The sequence below is a fragment of the Xenia sp. Carnegie-2017 genome, unplaced genomic scaffold (genome assembly GCF_021976095.1).
Source record: "Xenia sp. Carnegie-2017 unplaced genomic scaffold, XeniaSp_v1 HiC_scaffold_21, whole genome shotgun sequence".
Lineage (NCBI taxonomy): Eukaryota > Metazoa > Cnidaria > Anthozoa > Malacalcyonacea > Xeniidae > Xenia > Xenia sp. Carnegie-2017.
The window spans coordinates 1,914,891-1,932,948 of NW_025813484.1; the positions used below are offsets into that span (position 1 = coordinate 1,914,891).

General features: G+C 34.0%; 4 protein-coding genes and 1 long non-coding RNA gene across 9 annotated transcripts; 4 read left to right on the top strand and 1 right to left on the bottom strand.

The window, feature by feature from the left end:
* Positions 1–506: 506 nt before the first annotated feature.
* Positions 507–2,744, top strand: LOC124444330 (myeloid leukemia factor 1-like). Its single transcript, XM_046994913.1, has 6 exons — positions 507–661; positions 1,125–1,382; positions 1,517–1,718; positions 1,852–1,938; positions 2,103–2,174; positions 2,261–2,744. The coding sequence occupies exons 2-6, from the start codon at positions 1,224–1,226 to the stop codon at positions 2,437–2,439; spliced, it is 699 nt and encodes a 232-aa protein (XP_046850869.1). The 5' UTR covers positions 507–661; positions 1,125–1,223; the 3' UTR covers positions 2,440–2,744.
* On the bottom strand, positions 2,651–5,130 carry LOC124444329 (carbohydrate sulfotransferase 11-like). Its single transcript, XM_046994912.1, has 3 exons — positions 4,952–5,130; positions 4,638–4,678; positions 2,651–3,684 (listed from the first exon to the last, which is right to left on the bottom strand). Exons 1-3 carry the CDS (start codon positions 5,061–5,063, stop codon positions 2,875–2,877), a joined length of 963 nt encoding a protein of 320 aa, XP_046850868.1. The 5' UTR covers positions 5,064–5,130; the 3' UTR covers positions 2,651–2,874.
* A 451-nt stretch (positions 5,131–5,581) lies between these two features.
* LOC124444109 (protein RER1-like) lies at positions 5,582–8,110 on the top strand. 2 transcript variants are annotated; one of them, XM_046994695.1, is made up of 8 exons: positions 5,582–5,748; positions 6,022–6,092; positions 6,183–6,287; positions 6,617–6,719; positions 7,201–7,288; positions 7,429–7,564; positions 7,713–7,819; positions 7,895–8,110. In XM_046994695.1, exons 2-7 carry the CDS (start codon positions 6,024–6,026, stop codon positions 7,800–7,802), a joined length of 591 nt encoding a protein of 196 aa, XP_046850651.1. In that variant the 5' UTR covers positions 5,582–5,748; positions 6,022–6,023; the 3' UTR covers positions 7,803–7,819; positions 7,895–8,110. The 2 variants fall into 2 exon arrangements, with proteins under 2 accessions (XP_046850651.1, XP_046850650.1); XM_046994694.1 differs by having other exon boundaries at positions 7,713–7,790.
* Positions 8,111–8,456: 346 nt separating this feature from the next.
* LOC124444108 (NAD kinase-like) lies at positions 8,457–16,659 on the top strand. 4 transcript variants are annotated; one of them, XM_046994689.1, is made up of 11 exons: positions 8,457–8,727; positions 11,003–11,107; positions 11,828–11,960; positions 12,971–13,079; positions 13,457–13,563; positions 13,664–13,766; positions 13,922–14,025; positions 14,541–14,640; positions 14,716–14,873; positions 15,201–15,283; positions 15,646–16,659. In XM_046994689.1, the coding sequence occupies exons 1-11, from the start codon at positions 8,651–8,653 to the stop codon at positions 15,770–15,772; spliced, it is 1,206 nt and encodes a 401-aa protein (XP_046850645.1). In that variant the 5' UTR covers positions 8,457–8,650; the 3' UTR covers positions 15,773–16,659. The 4 variants fall into 4 exon arrangements, with proteins under 4 accessions (XP_046850645.1, XP_046850646.1, XP_046850649.1 ...); XM_046994690.1 differs by having other exon boundaries at positions 13,481–13,563; XM_046994693.1 differs by lacking the exon at positions 8,457–8,727 and adding an exon at positions 9,921–10,031.
* A 776-nt stretch (positions 16,660–17,435) lies between these two features.
* Positions 17,436–18,037, top strand: LOC124444112. The gene is made up of 3 exons (XR_006947835.1): positions 17,436–17,606; positions 17,671–17,814; positions 17,998–18,037. It is a non-coding gene; the product is annotated as an uncharacterized LOC124444112 (long non-coding RNA).
* The last annotated feature ends 21 nt before the right edge of the window (positions 18,038–18,058 follow it).

An 18,058-nucleotide genomic window follows, 5' to 3' on the forward strand; every position in this document is an offset into this window, starting at 1 on the left:
ACAGCCTGTTGGTCATTGTTGCAAAGAAACCTTAGACGAAAAGGGAAGAAAAGACGATGTTTTGGGAAATGACGATGTCATTGTCTTGTTGGGGTTTGTAAGCAGCATCTGACATCACAAGCTCTAAGCTTTCATAATTTTAGCACATAGTTTATCATCAGCTCACGCAGCAAAATGCTCTTATATAATATCGAAAACGAAATAAGAATCTCGAAGACTTCAATAACTGAATTGTGTTACTTTCGTAACCGTCAGTTTTCTGGATGCGAAGATCCTTGAGAATCAACTTTAAAAATACAATTAAAAATCTTTGCATTTTGTTCATTGATCCAGCCCGATGAAATTACTCTCTGAAGCACTAAACTAATGTGAAACCAGTGAACTCTTAGGAAGAGGAGTTGTAGTTGAACTTAAGCCCACTAGGCTGTGGTATCGTAATAGATCGTGTTAATATCATTATGACGTCACTTACACGAAATTAAACGCGTAACCCGAGACCCGTCACGTGTGTGATTGATGTCTGCAATTTATGCGAAGATATTGCGAGGAGTTATTTCACCTGTGTCCGTATTTACTTTTTCTTAAATTTTCTGTTTCAACTCATTGTTTTAACGATGTTTCGTGGCTTCGGGGCTGCATTTGAAAATGATCCATTTTTCAGGTATATATAGTTTTCTCTATCTTCTTGTTCAAATTTCGATCGAAAGATTGTAAACGAAATTCAAAAGAAATTCTAGCCATTGAGGCATTTGCTTTTTCATTTAAATTTTCCAATTTGCCTTTCACTTCGTACTTAAGTAAAATTTATTGTGTAAGCGAAAAATTTACGAATGTTAGATTAAAAGACCTTGTGCTTTTGTCAAGATTCAGGGCAATCTCATAAGTTTACGAAGTACATACGTAGATTTATTATGTACACACAACAAAAGATAATAACATTGTCGTAAATATCAGTGAAATCCCGATATTGTTTTCAAATCCCCATATTATTAGTTAACATTATTATAACAGCAATTTTTCTCCTCAAAGCATGAATAAGTACTCCATACTCTCCTTGTACCTTGTTGAGTGCGTTGTTATTAGACTACAGCCAGGGAAAAAAATTATTCTTATCCTAATTTCAGAGCTCATCATGAACAAATGCGTGAAATGGATCGAATGATGGACAGTTTTGGCAGATTTGATTCTTTTGGCTTTGGTTTCCCTTTGGTAATTCTTTTGGCATGCTTGAAGGGCCAGAGGGTCGTGGTTTGAGGAACAACCGTGGTGAAAGGAACAATCATGGTGAAAGGGGAATAGTTCAAAGGGAAAGACACAGAGATCCATTTCAAGCAATGTTTGACAACATGAATTCAATGATGTCCCAAATGCACCAAAACTTTGTATGTGATAACTATTTATTTCATAATTTATAACATTTATGTGATACACAAATCTTATGTCCATTTACACCATTATGTTTCAGTTTATAGTCATTCTGAATATTTGTCATGAAACTTTCTTTTTAATAATTCAGGATGGTGGTCATGTCAATCCAAATGGATTTTCTTATTCATCAAGTCAAGTCATGACATATAGCAATGATGGTCGAAATCCTCCAAAGTATTTTGAAGCGTCAAGTTCAACAAAACATGCTCCTGGTGGTGTTAAAGAAACTAAAAAGTCTGTTCGAGACTCTGAGTCTGGATTGCATAGGATGGCCATTGGACATCATATTGGTTAGTGAAAATAGTCTTGAAAATAATCTTTTACGAGACTTCGAGAGCAAGCAAAACCATCAAATTTCAACTATTGTAAATTTTTTGCTTGTCATTCATAAATAATGCTTCCTCTTTCATTTTTGCTTTGTAGGCGATCGTGGTCATGTGATTGAGAAATCAAGAAATACAAAAACTGAAAATGAAGAACAAAAACAAGATTTCTTTGGCATGGAGGAAGGTGCGTAACATTTCACATGTTTTGTTACATCATATGTAATAACAAATTATGCTTTATTGCAATTTGTTACAAATTACATCACATGTGAAGGAATACATCACTTGTTATTACTTGTTATGAAACTGGCACTTTTATTACGATTGACATCTGTGTTAATTTTCTAGAGGATGCATCTGCGTTTGACAGAGAATTCAAAGAGAAAACAAGAAATTTTGCTCGACATCGGGAAATAGGCGGTACGAATGTGTCCGTTATTAAAAACATTTCCAGGCTAACGAAGGGCAAAGATTTAGATTTTTGTGTTGTTTTTAATTCTTGCTAGGAGTGGATGACATTCGTCCAAGACATCACGGTGATCGCAGAAGTCGTAACTCACCAGCACTGGACAACAGAAGTCACCATCGTGAGCGTGAAGGTCGCGCGAGACACCACGAGGCTCGTAAAGATAAACCACAAAAGACAAAAAAGGTGAAAATGGTGGAACCGGACTCTCATCTTTAGTGAACGGCGAGAGAATCGTATGTTGCAGTATTGCTTGATTAAAAGTCGCTAGACATACTTTTGCTTAAAATAGTAATATATTTGCCTTGGATTTAGCGTGTAGAAAGTGAGCTAAGTTTTTGTGTGCATCTCTTTGTAAGTGACTGCTGCTTATTTGTTAAAAATTGTTCATTCTATCCTAAGTCATTGCTTCCCAAGTCCATAATTATAATTAAAATATCCCAAGAGTGTATTTGCATACTCGGTTATAAGTTTTATTACATCATGATGACGTATTTGCGTCACATCATTTTATCTTGCTTAAATACTTTATGGCGTGTCTTTCATACATTACTGAGTCAGAAACTTGTGTCATTGAAACTGATTTCCACAGACAATAAGATGAACCATTTTATTCACAATTTGTTCATAAAATAGGACGTTAATCGGTAGCTCTCAAACCAATGTTGGTTTAACAAAGCCAAATTGCTTGAAATCACGTTTGTACTTCCTATACAGTCTTCTTTTATACTTCTTTGGCAATTGCGTGAAATATTTATGTCTGAGCGTCATACTCGAGACCTTATAACCAGAAGAAATGTTCAAGGGAAATTGCACTTGATTGTGTATGCCAAGTATTCGTATAACGTCACGTGAATCTTGTGCTATTTTGTCTAAATAGCCAATAAAATTATACTCTATTGCGCATGGATGACACAATTCATTGTACGTTGCCCAATGGCCATTGTTTAATCGCCCGTACAAAATATAGCGTGCAAATTCCGTGAAAGAAATATCAGTATTTTTTGACCGCTTATGCCGAAACTTGTTAATCATACGGCGCCCATAGACCCTCTTAAACCATGTCAAATTGTAAGATTCCACAAATTTGTTCCGGTACGTCGCTGCCAGCCTTTCATATGGGTCACGCACAAAGATGAACTTATAATAGGTTTTCAACCTTACGGCAATCTCCGATGCGCTGTACTCGTGCAGATAACGTAGAAGCCTTTTTGTCCTGTTGTGAGCATCACTGGATTTAATGTTCCACGGTGAATGGCTGTGACCATTCAAAGTAATAAACACTCTTTTCCAATTCGAAGAGGCAACTTTTGGAATGTCGCAAAATATGAAACGATGTTTATCGTTGACGATCAGGTTTCTAAGTGCACGTTTCTTCAGAGTAATGGGGAGACGTTTTGCTTTATGACTTTGGCACTCGTTTTTCACTCTTTCTCTTCTGTAAAGCTGACGCTTTTCAATACCCTAGTTACAGATTCAATACCTTTGTTATAGAGAGAAAAATAGAGGGATGTAGATGTTGACTGGACTGATATTACCCATATCTTACCATAACAGAGGGTATGATTAGGATATCATTGGATGTTACAAGGTTATCGGGATAGAGTTTGAATACACGTGCGTTGATTTTATAATAATTTCGTATACCTTACTAACCATTGTTTTAAGGCAGAAATTTCACGTATGTCAGTCTTCATGAAATTTTTCGTGCTTTATAAAGATTACATGATGTTTTCTGGTGTTTGTTAGTGTGATTTTGACTATGTTTGTAGGTTTAGAACGACTGAATAACTATCATTGACAATCACAATAAGCTATTGTTGCTTACTACATAGACTGCAATGCATGATTATTAACTACTTGACATAGTATCAGATTTCCATTTAAGACCACACATCTATAGATATGCTGGCATTGTAATATACTCTTTAATATGTAGTGATATTGTTGATATTCTTAGTTATTGTTGATTAATTAATATTACCTGTAAAGGTCTTATTCAAAATCTTATTACTTTTACTATTAGAGAAATTTATTAAAGAGAAGCGGTTATTAATACTAGTATTGCACTTTTTAATGGTAGGTTTACGGTCGAAATTTACTCTCAACCAGGTTCCATGACGTGTACATTCCAGGCAGTGACGTAGCCAGTCTGTTCCTAAAATCCTACTAAGCAATTTTTGTATTCACTTATTCACTGCAAAAACAATGAATTTAGATGTTTTCAACATTAACTTCTGGAGAGGCTAAAACTGTAGGTTGCAAACACATAAGGGAATTGTACGGGCTTCGGGTACCTGCATTATTCACTTTGTGACTTGAACAACACGTCATGTTATTGAATGTGCTTTAGGTCTTTCATTGAGAAACGGTTGCCGTTGAGGCTAGAATTTTTGTTTTTTCATTTGCAAACTTACCCATCTTTTCTCTCTTTCCTTTCGAACTGAAAGTTCATCATCTGTTCAAACAAGATGGATTATGGATGTCGTTATTTTTGCTGAATCGAATTTTTACGTTTATGCACTTCATGTGTATTATTAATTGCTTGTTCTTACAGAAAATTGGATGTTTGTTTCATATTATAATGTTCAGTTTCTATGCAGTCGTGAACTTGTCGTTAGAGAGTCGAAAACGAGCATTATGACATATAAGTTTACAGCCAATGAGATACAGCTTATAGCTAAGATTCGCTGATGGATATCTTGTCATTGTACAATACACTAATTCTTACCTTCACTAGGTTGCTTTATCATGAAATTTATCTTTATAACTACAAACAGAACCACTGGAAGAAATACTGCCCATCTAAGAGTCTTACGCCAAAAGAAAATCACCTTTCTCATGACCCTTTTCTGGAGTAGAATTGCATGTTAGACAAACACTAACTTTTCGTGTGAAATCAAAGGAACGTTGAATTTTCTTTTGAAATTATTTAAGTTTTAATAAAGAATGTAGCACCTGCACAAAAAAACATGGAAAATTAGTAAGGATGTAGCCATAGTAATATGCGACGCTCCAACGTTCAAATTGAATTACTTCAAAAGAAGGTTATGTGTTTTAAGCTTAATTTCTAATCAAGCAACAATAACACATCGCACCTGATGACAGAACTATTCAGTAATGTTAGAAAAGAACAAATTCGTTATGAAAAATTATTGCATTTGATATATTACTGATGTTCAATGGAGGAGATGTTCCTTCATCATGATTTGAAACAAGGGTTTTGTGCGTTGTTACGCTGGGTAACTTGGGTTACTGCCTGTTATTACTGTAAATGCATGGTTATTACTCTTATTATTGAAGTGCCAGTAGCATGATGGTAGCATCCGCTGTACAACATCCTGCTTGTTCGCATCTTGCAACGAGTGTCAGGTTTGCAACGTGTCGGTGTGTAGGTCGGCATTTTTTAAAAAATATTGTTTTATTTTAAACCTTGAAAAACGTACAGATATATTATTGGAAGTGTCTCCTTCGATGAACCTTTTGACTTGAAGGTTTGCTGTTTCTGTAGGATTATAGATATTTGAGGTAAAGTGAGCGAAAAATGCGAAAATTTTAGTACTGTTCTAGCTTTGTTTCCTCGACGTTGTCGTCATTTTCATACGTTACTTTAAAGTACATAGTAATTTTTTGGATGTGTAAACTGTAGGTTAAGATTATCGTAGGTATTAACTTTACAGCTTATCACACCGTAGCTCCGTAAATGTAGTTTGGTCTTATAGTTTTATTGTGTTATGATTTACTTGTCTCATGCTTCGTTGAGTTTTCAAGGCACTGATGAACTTTTATTTTTCCCAACAGTAATGGCAGATCTAATTGATGGCCCTACACAGCCGTCAATATTATCTAAATTTGTTACTTTTCTTAGGCAGGTAGGAAAAGTATTGAGTTTGTTCTTCAATCAAACAATGATCCAACGACTTGTTGCCAGAGTGACTAATTTTTGACATTTGAATCTTCAGAGACATCAAAAGTTTTTGGACGATGTTACACCATACATGCCAATACGTTGGATAGTCACTTTTATTCTATTCTTAGTTTATTCTGTGCGATTTTTATATTTACAGGTAAAATTACAGTTACTTTTATTAATCAAGTTTGGAATAGCATGGTATAATTCTGAAAACACATTATTGTATGCATTGGTACAAAAAAACTTGTCTGTGGCAATCATTAAATCTACATTTTCAACCATATCTTAGGACAGGCATATTACACAGATCAAATATGTAATGTACCTAGCTATGATAGCCAGCACTATTTCAAACCAATACCTTATTATTTATAACCACTCACTTAATTGATATATTATCCACACTATAACAATAAAATATTGTTGTGGAGGATTTTATTTCAATTTCATCTTCATAATCAATAATTTTGTTGTTTTGTATAGGGTTGGTACATTATCACATATGCGTTGGGCATATATTTACTAAATTTATTCATTGCATTTTTGTCACCAAGAATTGATCCTGCTTTAGAGCAAGATTATGATGGTATGTAACATGTAGTTGCCTTGATAAATTAAGGCATAAGAAATATGTTGAAGTAATATTATACCCAACATGACTTTTAGATATAAACATATGTGAGATTTTCTATATTTTAATGTTCAAACATAAGCCCAGCTCTGTGTTAAGCGCCTCACTCAGAATCCAGAAAAGTTAATTTGCATAGCTCCCAGTTAAGGGCCACATTTGAGTAACTGTTATGCAATACTTAATCAGAAGAAATAGAGAATTTTTAAATTTATGTTATATTACATCATGTCATATAAATTAAATTGAAAATCATTTAGTAAGTGCTGCTCCCGGATAAGCACTGTGGGCTAAAGCAAGCATTTATGTTAGTTTTTAATAGCAATAAGTTTGTTTATGATTAAAATTTATATGAGCATATACATCTATTTGATTTCAGAGCAAAAGTTCCACATTTGTTGTTTCGCTTTTTTTTACATCTAAACAAAGTTATTTTCAGATGAAGATGAGGATGGTCCTTCATTACCAACAAGGTCTGATGAAGAATTCAAGCCATTTATTCGCAGACTTCCTGAATTCAAATTTTGGTTTGTATTTGTAATCAAAATTATATTTTCAATAGTAAATTTTAATGTTTTTTCATTTTGCGAAAAATTCTTCCACCTCAGCTTTATAGCTGTGTATGACGATGTATTGTATTCAATAAGAAAGCGATCCATTTTGATAGGTATGGCAGCACTAGAGCAATCCTTATTGCATTGTTTTGCACTTTCTTTGATGCATTCAACATTCCAGTGTTTTGGCCCATTCTGGTCATGTACTTTATAATATTGTTTGTACTTACAATGAAGCGACAAATCAAGGTAAATACAAAACTTTTGTCATCTATAATGCATGATAACAGCTATCCTTGTCCTGTCTATAACAATGAGGGCCATGCTTCATTTGTTTTATGTTTCTTGTTGATATCTTTTCATGTATACACAAGCTTTATTTTTACATTCATTTCAGCACATGATCAAATATAAATATCTCCCTTTTACTCATGGTAAAAGAAAGTACCAAGGAAAAGATGATACAGGGAAATTGGTAATCTCTTAAATCAATTGTTTTTGAAAGTACGTATATACATTCTTATGGCGTTTTATTTTTTATTTTGTCTTACATTTTTATTTGTTTTGCATTTTGTTAAGGATGATGCAGAGCAGAATGGGACCGTTGAGGATACCTAAATTAATTATATTGAAAATTGCAAGTTACATCTGCATTACTTTTGTGTAAAATAAACTGTTGTTGGCCGTAGGCCACTTTTATAATACACAAATAATTGTGAATTAATAATTATATATAAAGAAAGATTTAAATGTGTGTACATTTGAAAATTATTACGAACAACTGTTCACAGTCAACTGGTTGTATATAATGTCTATATTTTTATCCTTCATCCATCTTCACTACCGCAGTCAAAGAAAAAGATATATGCTAATTGGACTATTACAATTGGAGTTCCAAATGTGAATGTCTTTAGGATTTCTCAATTGTGAATCATGGAAAGATTTTCATCAGTTCCATTCTGGATATTGGTCAAGTTATGCATCTTTTTGTGTGGATTTCATATCTAATTTTGCATTACGTAGAGTGCTTTGACACTCAAAAATGATAAGATGCTTTTCCTACTAACTAATAAAACATTCTGTTGTTTTAATGATATAACATCAAGTAAGGATTACTGGCTCTTGGTGTACTATCAGCGCTGGCTCATTCTAAGTTGACCAATATTTTGATATTGACCCTTCCCCAGTAATTTCTATATTCCTCCGGCAAAATTTGGTATTGTGTAGCTGTCAAGTGTCAACATTAGAGTTGCAAATTATTTAGATGTTGTCAATGCTTATCTTGCATTTAAAAATATTGAAGTTCTCATTGCATTTTATTTCATAAATTCGAACATGGCTTCCATTGATCAGTGTGATATGGTAAATGGTCTCTCAAACGAAAGAAAGAAGAAAACGACTCAAGGCAAATGGTATCTCTATTCTATTTCCTTAAACTTCCTTCGGCTGAAAACGAAATCCCGACATGTTTATGTAAAATATTTCGGATCTCTTTAGATCTTATCGACATTCGTTATGTCTGTGCATCCGTAGAATGCAACATTTGTGGGAATATTTTCTAATATTTAAGAAAACGAAATATATATGAAATTATTATGATTTCCTGCATTGGGTTTTACAACGGGGGAACTTCTGATTCTAGCATTTTTCACTCTTCTTCATTTAAAATTGTTCGTGTTATTTAAACAATATCAATGTAAATTTTTGTGTCTCCCAGCTAACTTAAATGATTAATTTTTTTCTTAAATGCTAGATCATACTAGTCAATCTAAGCTCTTTACCAGGAATACAGCAATAGGTTCAAGGTAAATGGGAAGTTTCAGTATAACATAAGTTTAGTAAAATTATAGCATATCCTGAAATTTCTTATTCTGGTTAATGACATGTATGAAATAACAGATTTCATCTCTAGCATGCACACAAACCAGTTTACATGAATCTGCTGGCTGTGCTTCAACAAATTTGATTTTTATACTTAAACTGTTAATAGATAATGTTTTCTGGTGTATTATGTTTTACATGTACATGATGTACAAATTGCTATAAATATAGTGTTATATTTTAAACTTAAAACAAAATAAAACAAATTCCGAAGAGGGGCATCTCGTTTTCTTGATATTCAAGGTAGTTCAAGAGTTTGAAACAAAAGGTGGTGTAATATTTCATCTTTTGTTTCAAACTCTTGTAATATCTTGAATATCAAGAAAACGAGATGTCCCTCTTCGGAATTTGTTTTATTTTGTATTATTTGAAATTGTCTGCTTGTCCTGGTTATTTTAAACTTTGTCCCTAAGAAATGTGTGAGTTGAATTTTAGCATAAACCTGCTAAAATTAAGGCACTTATCATTCAGTCATATATGGTTGAATGTGATGTAGTACGAAAGTGCTTTTTTCATTTTCAGATTGTAGTAGCATGTGTATAATTGATGGCATTAGACATCTATGAAACATCAACACGACCATAGGCTGACATCATTGACTTTTTTACTAAAGCAACTGTTCATCTTTCATTGGACATTCATATTATCATATACTTTGTTTTGGCTACATTTACATTTGTTCAAATTCCGCCAATTAAATCATCCCTTCACGTTATATAATGCTCTTTTGATTTTCATTATCTGAAATATGTCACTTGCTAATTTCGTCGTAACAAAGGCTTTGATAATTTTGTGAGCGTTTCGATCGCACGAAGTCTTTGGAGCTCAACCAGTGGTGAGTTGAAAGTATATTTGCAAATGTTAAAGTCTCATTGAAGCGATCATATTTCACGATCTATTTGTTGCTATTTTGATATGCTAATGCATACATTCGATGATTTATGCTCGCCATCAAATGTAATGTCAACTTAAGCAAGAATAGTTATCAAGTTAACCTGCCAGCCGGTACTCAACATTCAAAAGTTTTGTTTAGCGGCGGCATACGCAGAAGAAGAAGTAGGAACTACTCTGCGTATACTTAAAAACTGATTGAATTCAAGCTGTGTTTTAACATTTTTATCCACAAAAGAGGATATGAAATTATATTCAATGTTGATACTTCATCAACAGTAATATCTTTATGATTTTATGGCTTATTTGATAATTTCGTTCAACTTACGTCTTATAACTTATTAATAACTCGTACTTTCATCGTAGCAACGAAATATAAATTTTCTATTTAAAAATTTTTACAGAATGCGACTACGCTTCCCTGAAAATAATAAATTGTCAATTCAACTTAATTTTAAAGCAATATTTTTCAATTCCCCACGATGTTGCAAATTACGTTATTCTTTTGCTTTCGTTCATGTTTCGTGGCGATTTCTTTTGTTTCCTTGTCTGAACAAACCCCCACAATTTCTATCTCCTCTCCTTTCTGAGCATTCAAAATCATTCTCAAAGCAGTTTCAAACAAGAACTCTTAAATTCCAAACGAATTCTAATGATTCTCCTGTAACATGGCAACGCTTGCTATTTTTAATCTCAGCACGTAAAGGATGTGAGTTTATAAAGCCCAATACATTGTAGTCATGGGAAAATAAGCCAAGAGAAATGGTTATAGTCATCCTCAGTTTTTGCTCATTAGCGTGCAAAGAAATATTAGTGTGACTACCATTATAGATTTTATGTTTCGTTGTTCATGTCGTTCTATACGTTTTGAATAATATATGAGAGGAAATTTAACCGTCAATATTTTTTCTGTAGGGTAATCAGTAGAAGGAGATCGTGCCATGGTCCTAAACCAGTGACGAAATTTGGACCTAAAGCTAAATTGGTGGATGATCAATCTGTAGAAGACTGCAGTATCTTGTAAGGACAATTGTAAATGCTAGGGCTCTTACTGATTGAAATGTTCACCTCTACCTTAATCTTTAGTAGACTGCAGTATCTTACAAGGACAATTGTAAATGCTAGGGTTCTTACTTATTGAAATGTTCACCTCTACCTTAATCTTTAGTAGACTGCAGTATCTTACAAGGACAATTGTAAATGCTAGGGTTCTTATTGAAATGTTCACCTCTACCTTAATCTGTAGAAGACTGCAGTATCTTGTAAGGACAATTGTAAATGCTAGGGTTCTTACTTATTGAAATGTTCACCTCTACCTTAATCTTTAGTAGACTGCAGTATCTTACAAGGACAATTGTAAATGCTAGGGTTCTTACTTATTGAAATGTTCACCTCTACCTTAATCTTTAGTAGACTGCAGTATCTTGTAAGGACAATTGTAAATGCTAGGGTTCTTACTGATTGAAATGTTCACCTCTACCTTAATCTGTCGTAGACTGCAGTATCTTACAAGGACAATTGTAAATGCTAGGGTTCTTACTGATTGAAATGTTCAGCTCTACCTTAATCTTTAGTAGACTGCAGTATCTTACAAGGACAATTGTAAATGCTAGGGTTCTTACTGATTGAAATGTTCAGCTCTACGATCAGATTAGAATTTTTTTCGTCTCGTCTTTCACATATATACATCATATAACAACGGCTTGTTCACCGTTCTTTTTTGCTAATTTTTTTATGTAGTTCTACTTGCGATCCATCGAGCATGATGCTTGGATGGAAAAGTGAACCACGTCAAGTTTTGATCATCAAAAAACCTGGGGATGATGATTACCTTAATAGGTCATTCACGCAGCTTGCTTATTGGCTTGTACAGGTACATACGTCATTTTGTGTCTAATACTTTTCAATGCAGGGACTATGGAAGCTATTAAAACTTGTGGATGTTCCATGCTCGCGTTCATTTGGTTGCGAAACTGCTTGATGTTAGTTATTTTAATTGGGTTTTTCTTCTCTTTACTACATCATGTTAAAATGAAAGTTTTGGTCTTGGATTTAAAAACTTATAAAAATTTAGCGTTTAATATAACATGAACTTTAAAACAAGAAGCTAAACCGTGCATGTTCTTCCTACATAGTGACAGCCACACTGCAAAATTTGTTGATGTCCAAACACCCAGAGACACATGGCTTCCAAAGCCATTGCTTTTCACTACTGTTTACCTTGAGCGCCTTTTTCGTCCGTCAACAATCAATGTTTCTCAAATATTACATCGTCTCTCTCGACGGGTTACTTTTGAACTTCTGTTTCCACTTCAAATGTTCAAATTGAATCATTCGGTCGTAGTATCGTAATAAGCGATGCAAAATGGACCTTGTTTTTTCATATTAGTCCATAAATAAACTTAATGTTACAGTAGATACTGTTAAATATCGTGTCTTTTCATTTTTTATGACGTATTTCTTTAATTTTACTATCAGAGACTCGAAGTAAGCTTCTAGTCTTGTTTATACAGTTATATGCGTGCTCTCTTTGTCTGCAAGTATGATAATTGGCAAGAATGACTTGAATGAGCCTTTTGTGAATTCACTTTTACGTGACAACAAGCTAAATCATTTGCATGTGGCACGTACATGATATTGATCTTCAACCGTACGTGACGTAATTTGGTAATGACTTATTATTGGTTTTCGAGTTATTTCATGTTCTCCCAAAGGACACCAGTATCAATATTTCGTCTTCTGAATGCAGCTTCCTTATTTAAAAAATCATTGCTTGTGTTTTTGGTGTTTGTTTTTTACTTTCGTACCTCTGTATTATCTAGTTGTTTTAAATGTATTTCCCTGCTCAATTATTATGTGTTTCAGTTTATTATGTATTTACAGGAAATGAATTTTTTACTCTATATCGAACCGGCCACTCTTTCGGAATCTGGCTTTGACAATGAAGAGGAACATGAAAACATTCGTAGCAAAATTAACATTTGGGAACAAGGTACAATGGTCAGTTTCCTTTTGCCATTAGCTAAATACCATTGAGGGAGATATTTAGTATTCTGGTCATTCTATTTTGAAGTGCATAGTGAATTTTTACATGTATGTATAAATTTACAAATTACATAAGCCTTTTAACGGAGATATGATGAAGAAGTGAACAGAGCTGTCAAAGATAAAATGAGTTGTTTCAAGAGTGCGGGATGAGAAAAATACTGTAGGTTGAACTTCTTCGATGGTCTATTATTAATTTAGACAGGACGATCGATTTTCGACACGAACATAAAAGACTGCTGCTGCAAAGATTTTTATTTTGAGTTGAAATCTGCATATACTAATCGAGGCTGATGTATAAGTGTCCCTTGTTCATATTATTAGAAGCCGATGTTTCATCGTTTTCAGACAGGGGACTTGAGGCGAGTATCGACTTTATCATTACTCTGGGGGGTGATGGCACATTGTTATATGCTGCTTCATTGTTTCAGGTTTGTAGTTTTGTTATATTCTTCTTGTAGGTAGGACGTGTTTATTCACGTGGGCTTGCATGGGTGTTCACGTGAGCTCACTTCTATGTCATATTTTTAGCATAGTTGCCCACCAGTGATCGCCTATCATATTGGTTCTCTTGGTTTCTTAACATGTTTTAAATTCCCAAATTACAAGCAGGATCTGAAGTCTGTTGTGAACGGTATGGAATTCTCCATTTTCTTTTTCTCCTTTTGTTTTCCTAAATTACCGTATTTGATACAGCCGAGATTGTTAAACTTGCATTCCTAAAATAGCGAGTTTTTAGTTTGCGTGTTGTTTTGTTTTTTGTCGAGTTTATGTGATATTTTTCTTAAGGCAATGGCAAACTTATTCTCCGAAAAAGATTGGAGTGCACATTAATGTTAAAAACTGACAACGACTGTAAACTTGACGATAATAAAATGATCAAGTCTTATACGGTAAGTGTGGCCTTCTGTTGACAGTAATTGGACTGCTAGCCCGCTTGCATCGTTTTGTTGTGCAAGTATCTTTGTCTTTGATGAATGTAGAAATTGTAAGCGAAGATAGATTTCTATGTAAATGATTATGATAATGTAGGGCAGGCTGTAATATAGCAGTCCAGATAACGATATAGCTCTACAAATATTGATATAGCAGTACAAGTTACGATATAGCTGTACAAATATTGATATAGCAGTACAAGTTACGATATAGCTGTACAAATATTGATATAGCAGTACAAGTTACGATATAGCTGTACAGTAATGATATAGCAGTACAAGTTACGATATAGCTGTACAGGTAATGATATAGCAGTACAAGTTACCATATAGCTGTACAGGTAATGATATAGCAGTACAAGTTACCATATAGCTGTACAGGTAATGATATAGCAGTAAGAGATATTATGAAGACGAAATTATAATACATTTTTTATAATTGTGGAATATAGTTCTTGCTCTATTTATTTTAGGTACTGAATGAATTGCTTATTGATCGTGGCAGTGCTCAAACCTTGTCTAATCTTGACGTTTACCTAAATGATCGATTGATTACAACAGTTCAGGGAGACGGTAAGCTGAACTAACCTCTCTACTTACCATGGTCATGACAAGGAATTCAAAACATCAGGTGTCTTTATTTACCAGGTTTAATTGTATCTACTCCAACTGGAAGCACGGCGTACGCTGCAGCTGCTGGCGGCTCCATGGTACACCCTAGTGTTCCCGGTATCCTTCTTACCCCCGTGTGTCCTCATTCGTTATCATCACGGCCAGTCATTGTTCCTTCTGGTGTAGAGCTTAAGGTGGGATAGTCAAGATGTTGCTAGGACGTTTTTGCAAATGTTTTGATGGATAATGAGGATGTTGCAGGGACGGTCTTGCTAATGTTTTGGTGGATTTGTTCATTTTGACTGCATGTTTGAAATCTTTTCTTCATTTCAGTTTTATGGGCACGATAACTGGATTTTGGCTTTTGGTTATTAAAATAACGATCAGTTTTGCTTTGTCTTCCGACTTCTATAATTGCTATTTGTTTAAGATCAGCGTCCCAGTTAAAACTATTGCTTTACAGTCAGTTAGCATTATTGTGATTGATGATAATGAGCATCCATCTCTGCACTCCATTATAGATCATATTGTCTCAAGAAAGTCGCTGCGGGGCCTTTGCATCTTTCGATGGTCGAAACAGATATGAACTACGCAGGGGAGATGGGTGAGTTAAACTTAGAGAGATTTCTCATGGCCTGTTTTAAAATGAAAATTTGATGTTCCCAACACGAGTGCTTGTATAAGGAAATTTGCTTATCATGTGATTGTTTCAACTTAACATTTTAAGGTGACTGCTTGCATGTGGCTACTAAATACATAATATTCGTAAAATGATAACAATTTTATGATATCACTGTATTAAATTCTTCTAAACACCAGTGCGAGGCTTTTTGCACCGACAGTACGCTGACTCTTAGGTAATAGAATCCATAACTATAATTTTTCAAATAACATGTGAAAGTAAATTTTCTTTAAGCTGCCACTAAAAACTAAACATGAAGATTTGCACGGTTTTCTACTTTTAAGAATCCGGGTTATGACATCAGTTTATCCCGTACCATGCCTCACGCAAGATGACCAAATTACCGATTGGTTTACGAGCCTTGGCGAATGCTTGCATTGGAATGTTCGTCAGAAACAGAAACCGTTGTGAAGAGTCACTTCGTGGACTCTCGCGAGAATCGATCCGGTCCAGTCCTTTGGCAATTTCAATTTTTGCTGTGTGTTCAGAAATCAAATGAAAGTAATAAGAAGTCTACTCCATCATCTTATCCGAACGCTTTAATTCAATAAATATATTGCAATTCCAATTTTCATTGAACTGTTGATTTTTCAACTCTAAACTTAACCACTCGTTTTACATTTAATAGTTCTAAAATTTTCATGATAGCATACAAATGTATTGATTGCAAAGTCTGGATCGGGTAATTCAATCTGTTCTCCAATGCATATGATGAATCGTACATTCATTTTATTCTTGGTGATTGACTTCCGTATTTTTAATTGAACAATGAATGATGACTTGATTCTCAGATGATGTACCAAAGTACACATCGATTTGCTAAAATTTTGTATTTCATTTGTGTCTTCTAATTTATTTCTGTCGACTTACAATTTCTCATTTAGATAGACGAAGCATTTTGACAGACTTTGCTTCTTCGTCATAATAACTTGCTAATTATTTTGAACTTCACAATGTGAAATTAATTGTACTGTAAATAGCTTAGATTCGTAATTAATTGATTAATGGCTTCGTAGATTCGTAATTAATTGATTAATAGTACCGTAGATTCGTAATTAGTTAACTTTGTATGATATCGAAGGACGTAGAAAGATCTGTAATTTGGAGGAGCGGGGGGTTAATATTCATACATGCTCTAGATGCCATGTTGTTTTTTATTTTTTGTTACTTGCACATAATAGTATGTCTCTCCCTCCCCACCCCAAATATTAAGCTTTCCACGTCCATGATGAATACAACATATGCATTTGTAATTCTTCACTCATCACAGAAATAAACCAAATGAGATAATGAGATAACCAAAACGTACATGTTTTAGGCTCAGGGGTGAATTTTTGGACTAACCTACACGCAAAATTTGTTCGGTTTCTTGACAAACGCGTTGTAGAGGGTATAGGTAACGTATGTAAGAATATAGACACGCTTTAAGTACTTAAAGTTGGTTGTTTTCTGATAAAATGTGAAAAGCAACAATTCCATAACATTGGTTGAACAAACGACAACGTGTTTAACGAATTAGCTTTAAGAATCCATGATGTTAGTTTAACCAAAGACGAGTTTCAGCTTAAGAATTTTTTAATGGTTAATGGTTACTTAACAATAGAAACAGAAAAAACATCCATGAACATTAAAACATCGTAAATAATTCAACACATTTAGTTTTTGTGTTTGCAAGACGACAGTTATTGTTTTTTTGGGGGGGTGGAAGGGGGAGATTTATTAGAGAGCAATGCATTTTTTTAGATAATGTAAAAGAGCTGGCTTTAATTGTGATGTAACCTAGCACTGGTACTCAATGAGGGGATGAATAAATTAAACGTTTTCATTGATTAGACCTGTAAAATAAGCACGAAAGAGACTTTTATTTCTTTTGACCAAGAGATTTACAGATAAAAATACACTGAGTTTTTCTTTTAGATGTATTTTTTTTTCTTTCAGCTTGTGGCTGAAATCTTTTTCTTATTTTCGTACTTATGTAATACGCAGATGTTTATTTTGCATGCATTTTTTACTGTCCTTGTTTAATCTTTCGTCTTTATTAATCTTTTGTCAAGTTAGCCACTTAGAAAGATAATCTGATGAGAATCTGAAGCAAAGGTTTTCTTGTAACAAGTCAACTAATGTCGAGGGAAAAGAGTTTAGATGTTGGATGAATTGAAATGCTCGTTTTGAACTTTTAAGTTCTTTTTTAAAGAATCGCAGTATCTCCAAGAAAGTTATCCTCATCTCGGACAATAAAATCACAGTAATGCTTGAAAACTTCCACTCAAAGTTTCCACATTAATTTTAATGTCAAATACTTTGTTTAGATGTCTATATCCGGAGAACGGTAACCATGGTCGGAAAAGCAGCTTCCTTGACATCTCTCCAAATCTCATGTCTACGCTTAAAGTAATTCAAGACTTCAAATGAATGTGAGACTTAGAAAAGGAGGTTTTGCTTCAGTTGTTAAGGTAACTTTTTCTTATATGTATCGTTTAGATGTACGCTTAGGTACGCATACTTTGAATGTTGATTAAAATGAAACTTTTCATAAATGTGGGATTTTCCACTGTTTTACACATCAAATTTCATTCAGCACAATGAATCTGGATCAAGTGCTTGTCATAAGAAGAGATGTTTTATTTTCATGCTAGATGAAAACAGTGCCATAAGGAGTTTTCTCTTTGACCACTGTGTACTTTGAAAGAGGTGTAG

Bases quoted from the DNA above. Each gene is read 5' to 3' on its own strand.
- LOC124444329 (XM_046994912.1), bottom strand. From the start codon at position 5,063: ATGAGAAAGGTGATTTTCTTTTGGCGTAAGACTCTTAGATGGGCAGTA. The intron at 4,679-4,951 runs GTAAGAATTAGT...TTGTTTGAACAG, and splicing joins GATAAAGCAACCTAGTGAAG to ATGATGAACTTTCAGTTCGA. The intron at 3,685-4,637 runs GTAAGTTTGCAA...ATCTGTAACTAG, and splicing joins AGGAAAGAGAGAAAAGATGG to GGTATTGAAAAGCGTCAGCT.
- LOC124444109 (XM_046994694.1), top strand. From the start codon at position 6,024: ATGGCAGATCTAATTGATGGCCCTACACAGCCGTCAATATTATCTAAA. The intron at 6,288-6,616 runs GTAAAATTACAG...TGTTTTGTATAG, and splicing joins TGCGATTTTTATATTTACAG to GGTTGGTACATTATCACATA. The intron at 6,720-7,200 runs GTATGTAACATG...AGTTATTTTCAG, and splicing joins TTTAGAGCAAGATTATGATG to ATGAAGATGAGGATGGTCCT.
- LOC124444108 (XM_046994689.1), top strand. From the start codon at position 8,651: ATGGCTTCCATTGATCAGTGTGATATGGTAAATGGTCTCTCAAACGAA. The intron at 11,961-12,970 runs GTACATACGTCA...ATGTATTTACAG, and splicing joins TTGCTTATTGGCTTGTACAG to GAAATGAATTTTTTACTCTA. The intron at 14,641-14,715 runs GTAAGCTGAACT...TTTATTTACCAG, and splicing joins TACAACAGTTCAGGGAGACG to GTTTAATTGTATCTACTCCA.
- LOC124444330 (XM_046994913.1), top strand. From the start codon at position 1,224: ATGCTTGAAGGGCCAGAGGGTCGTGGTTTGAGGAACAACCGTGGTGAA. The intron at 1,719-1,851 runs GTTAGTGAAAAT...TTTGCTTTGTAG, and splicing joins GGCCATTGGACATCATATTG to GCGATCGTGGTCATGTGATT. The intron at 1,939-2,102 runs GTGCGTAACATT...TTAATTTTCTAG, and splicing joins TTTCTTTGGCATGGAGGAAG to AGGATGCATCTGCGTTTGAC.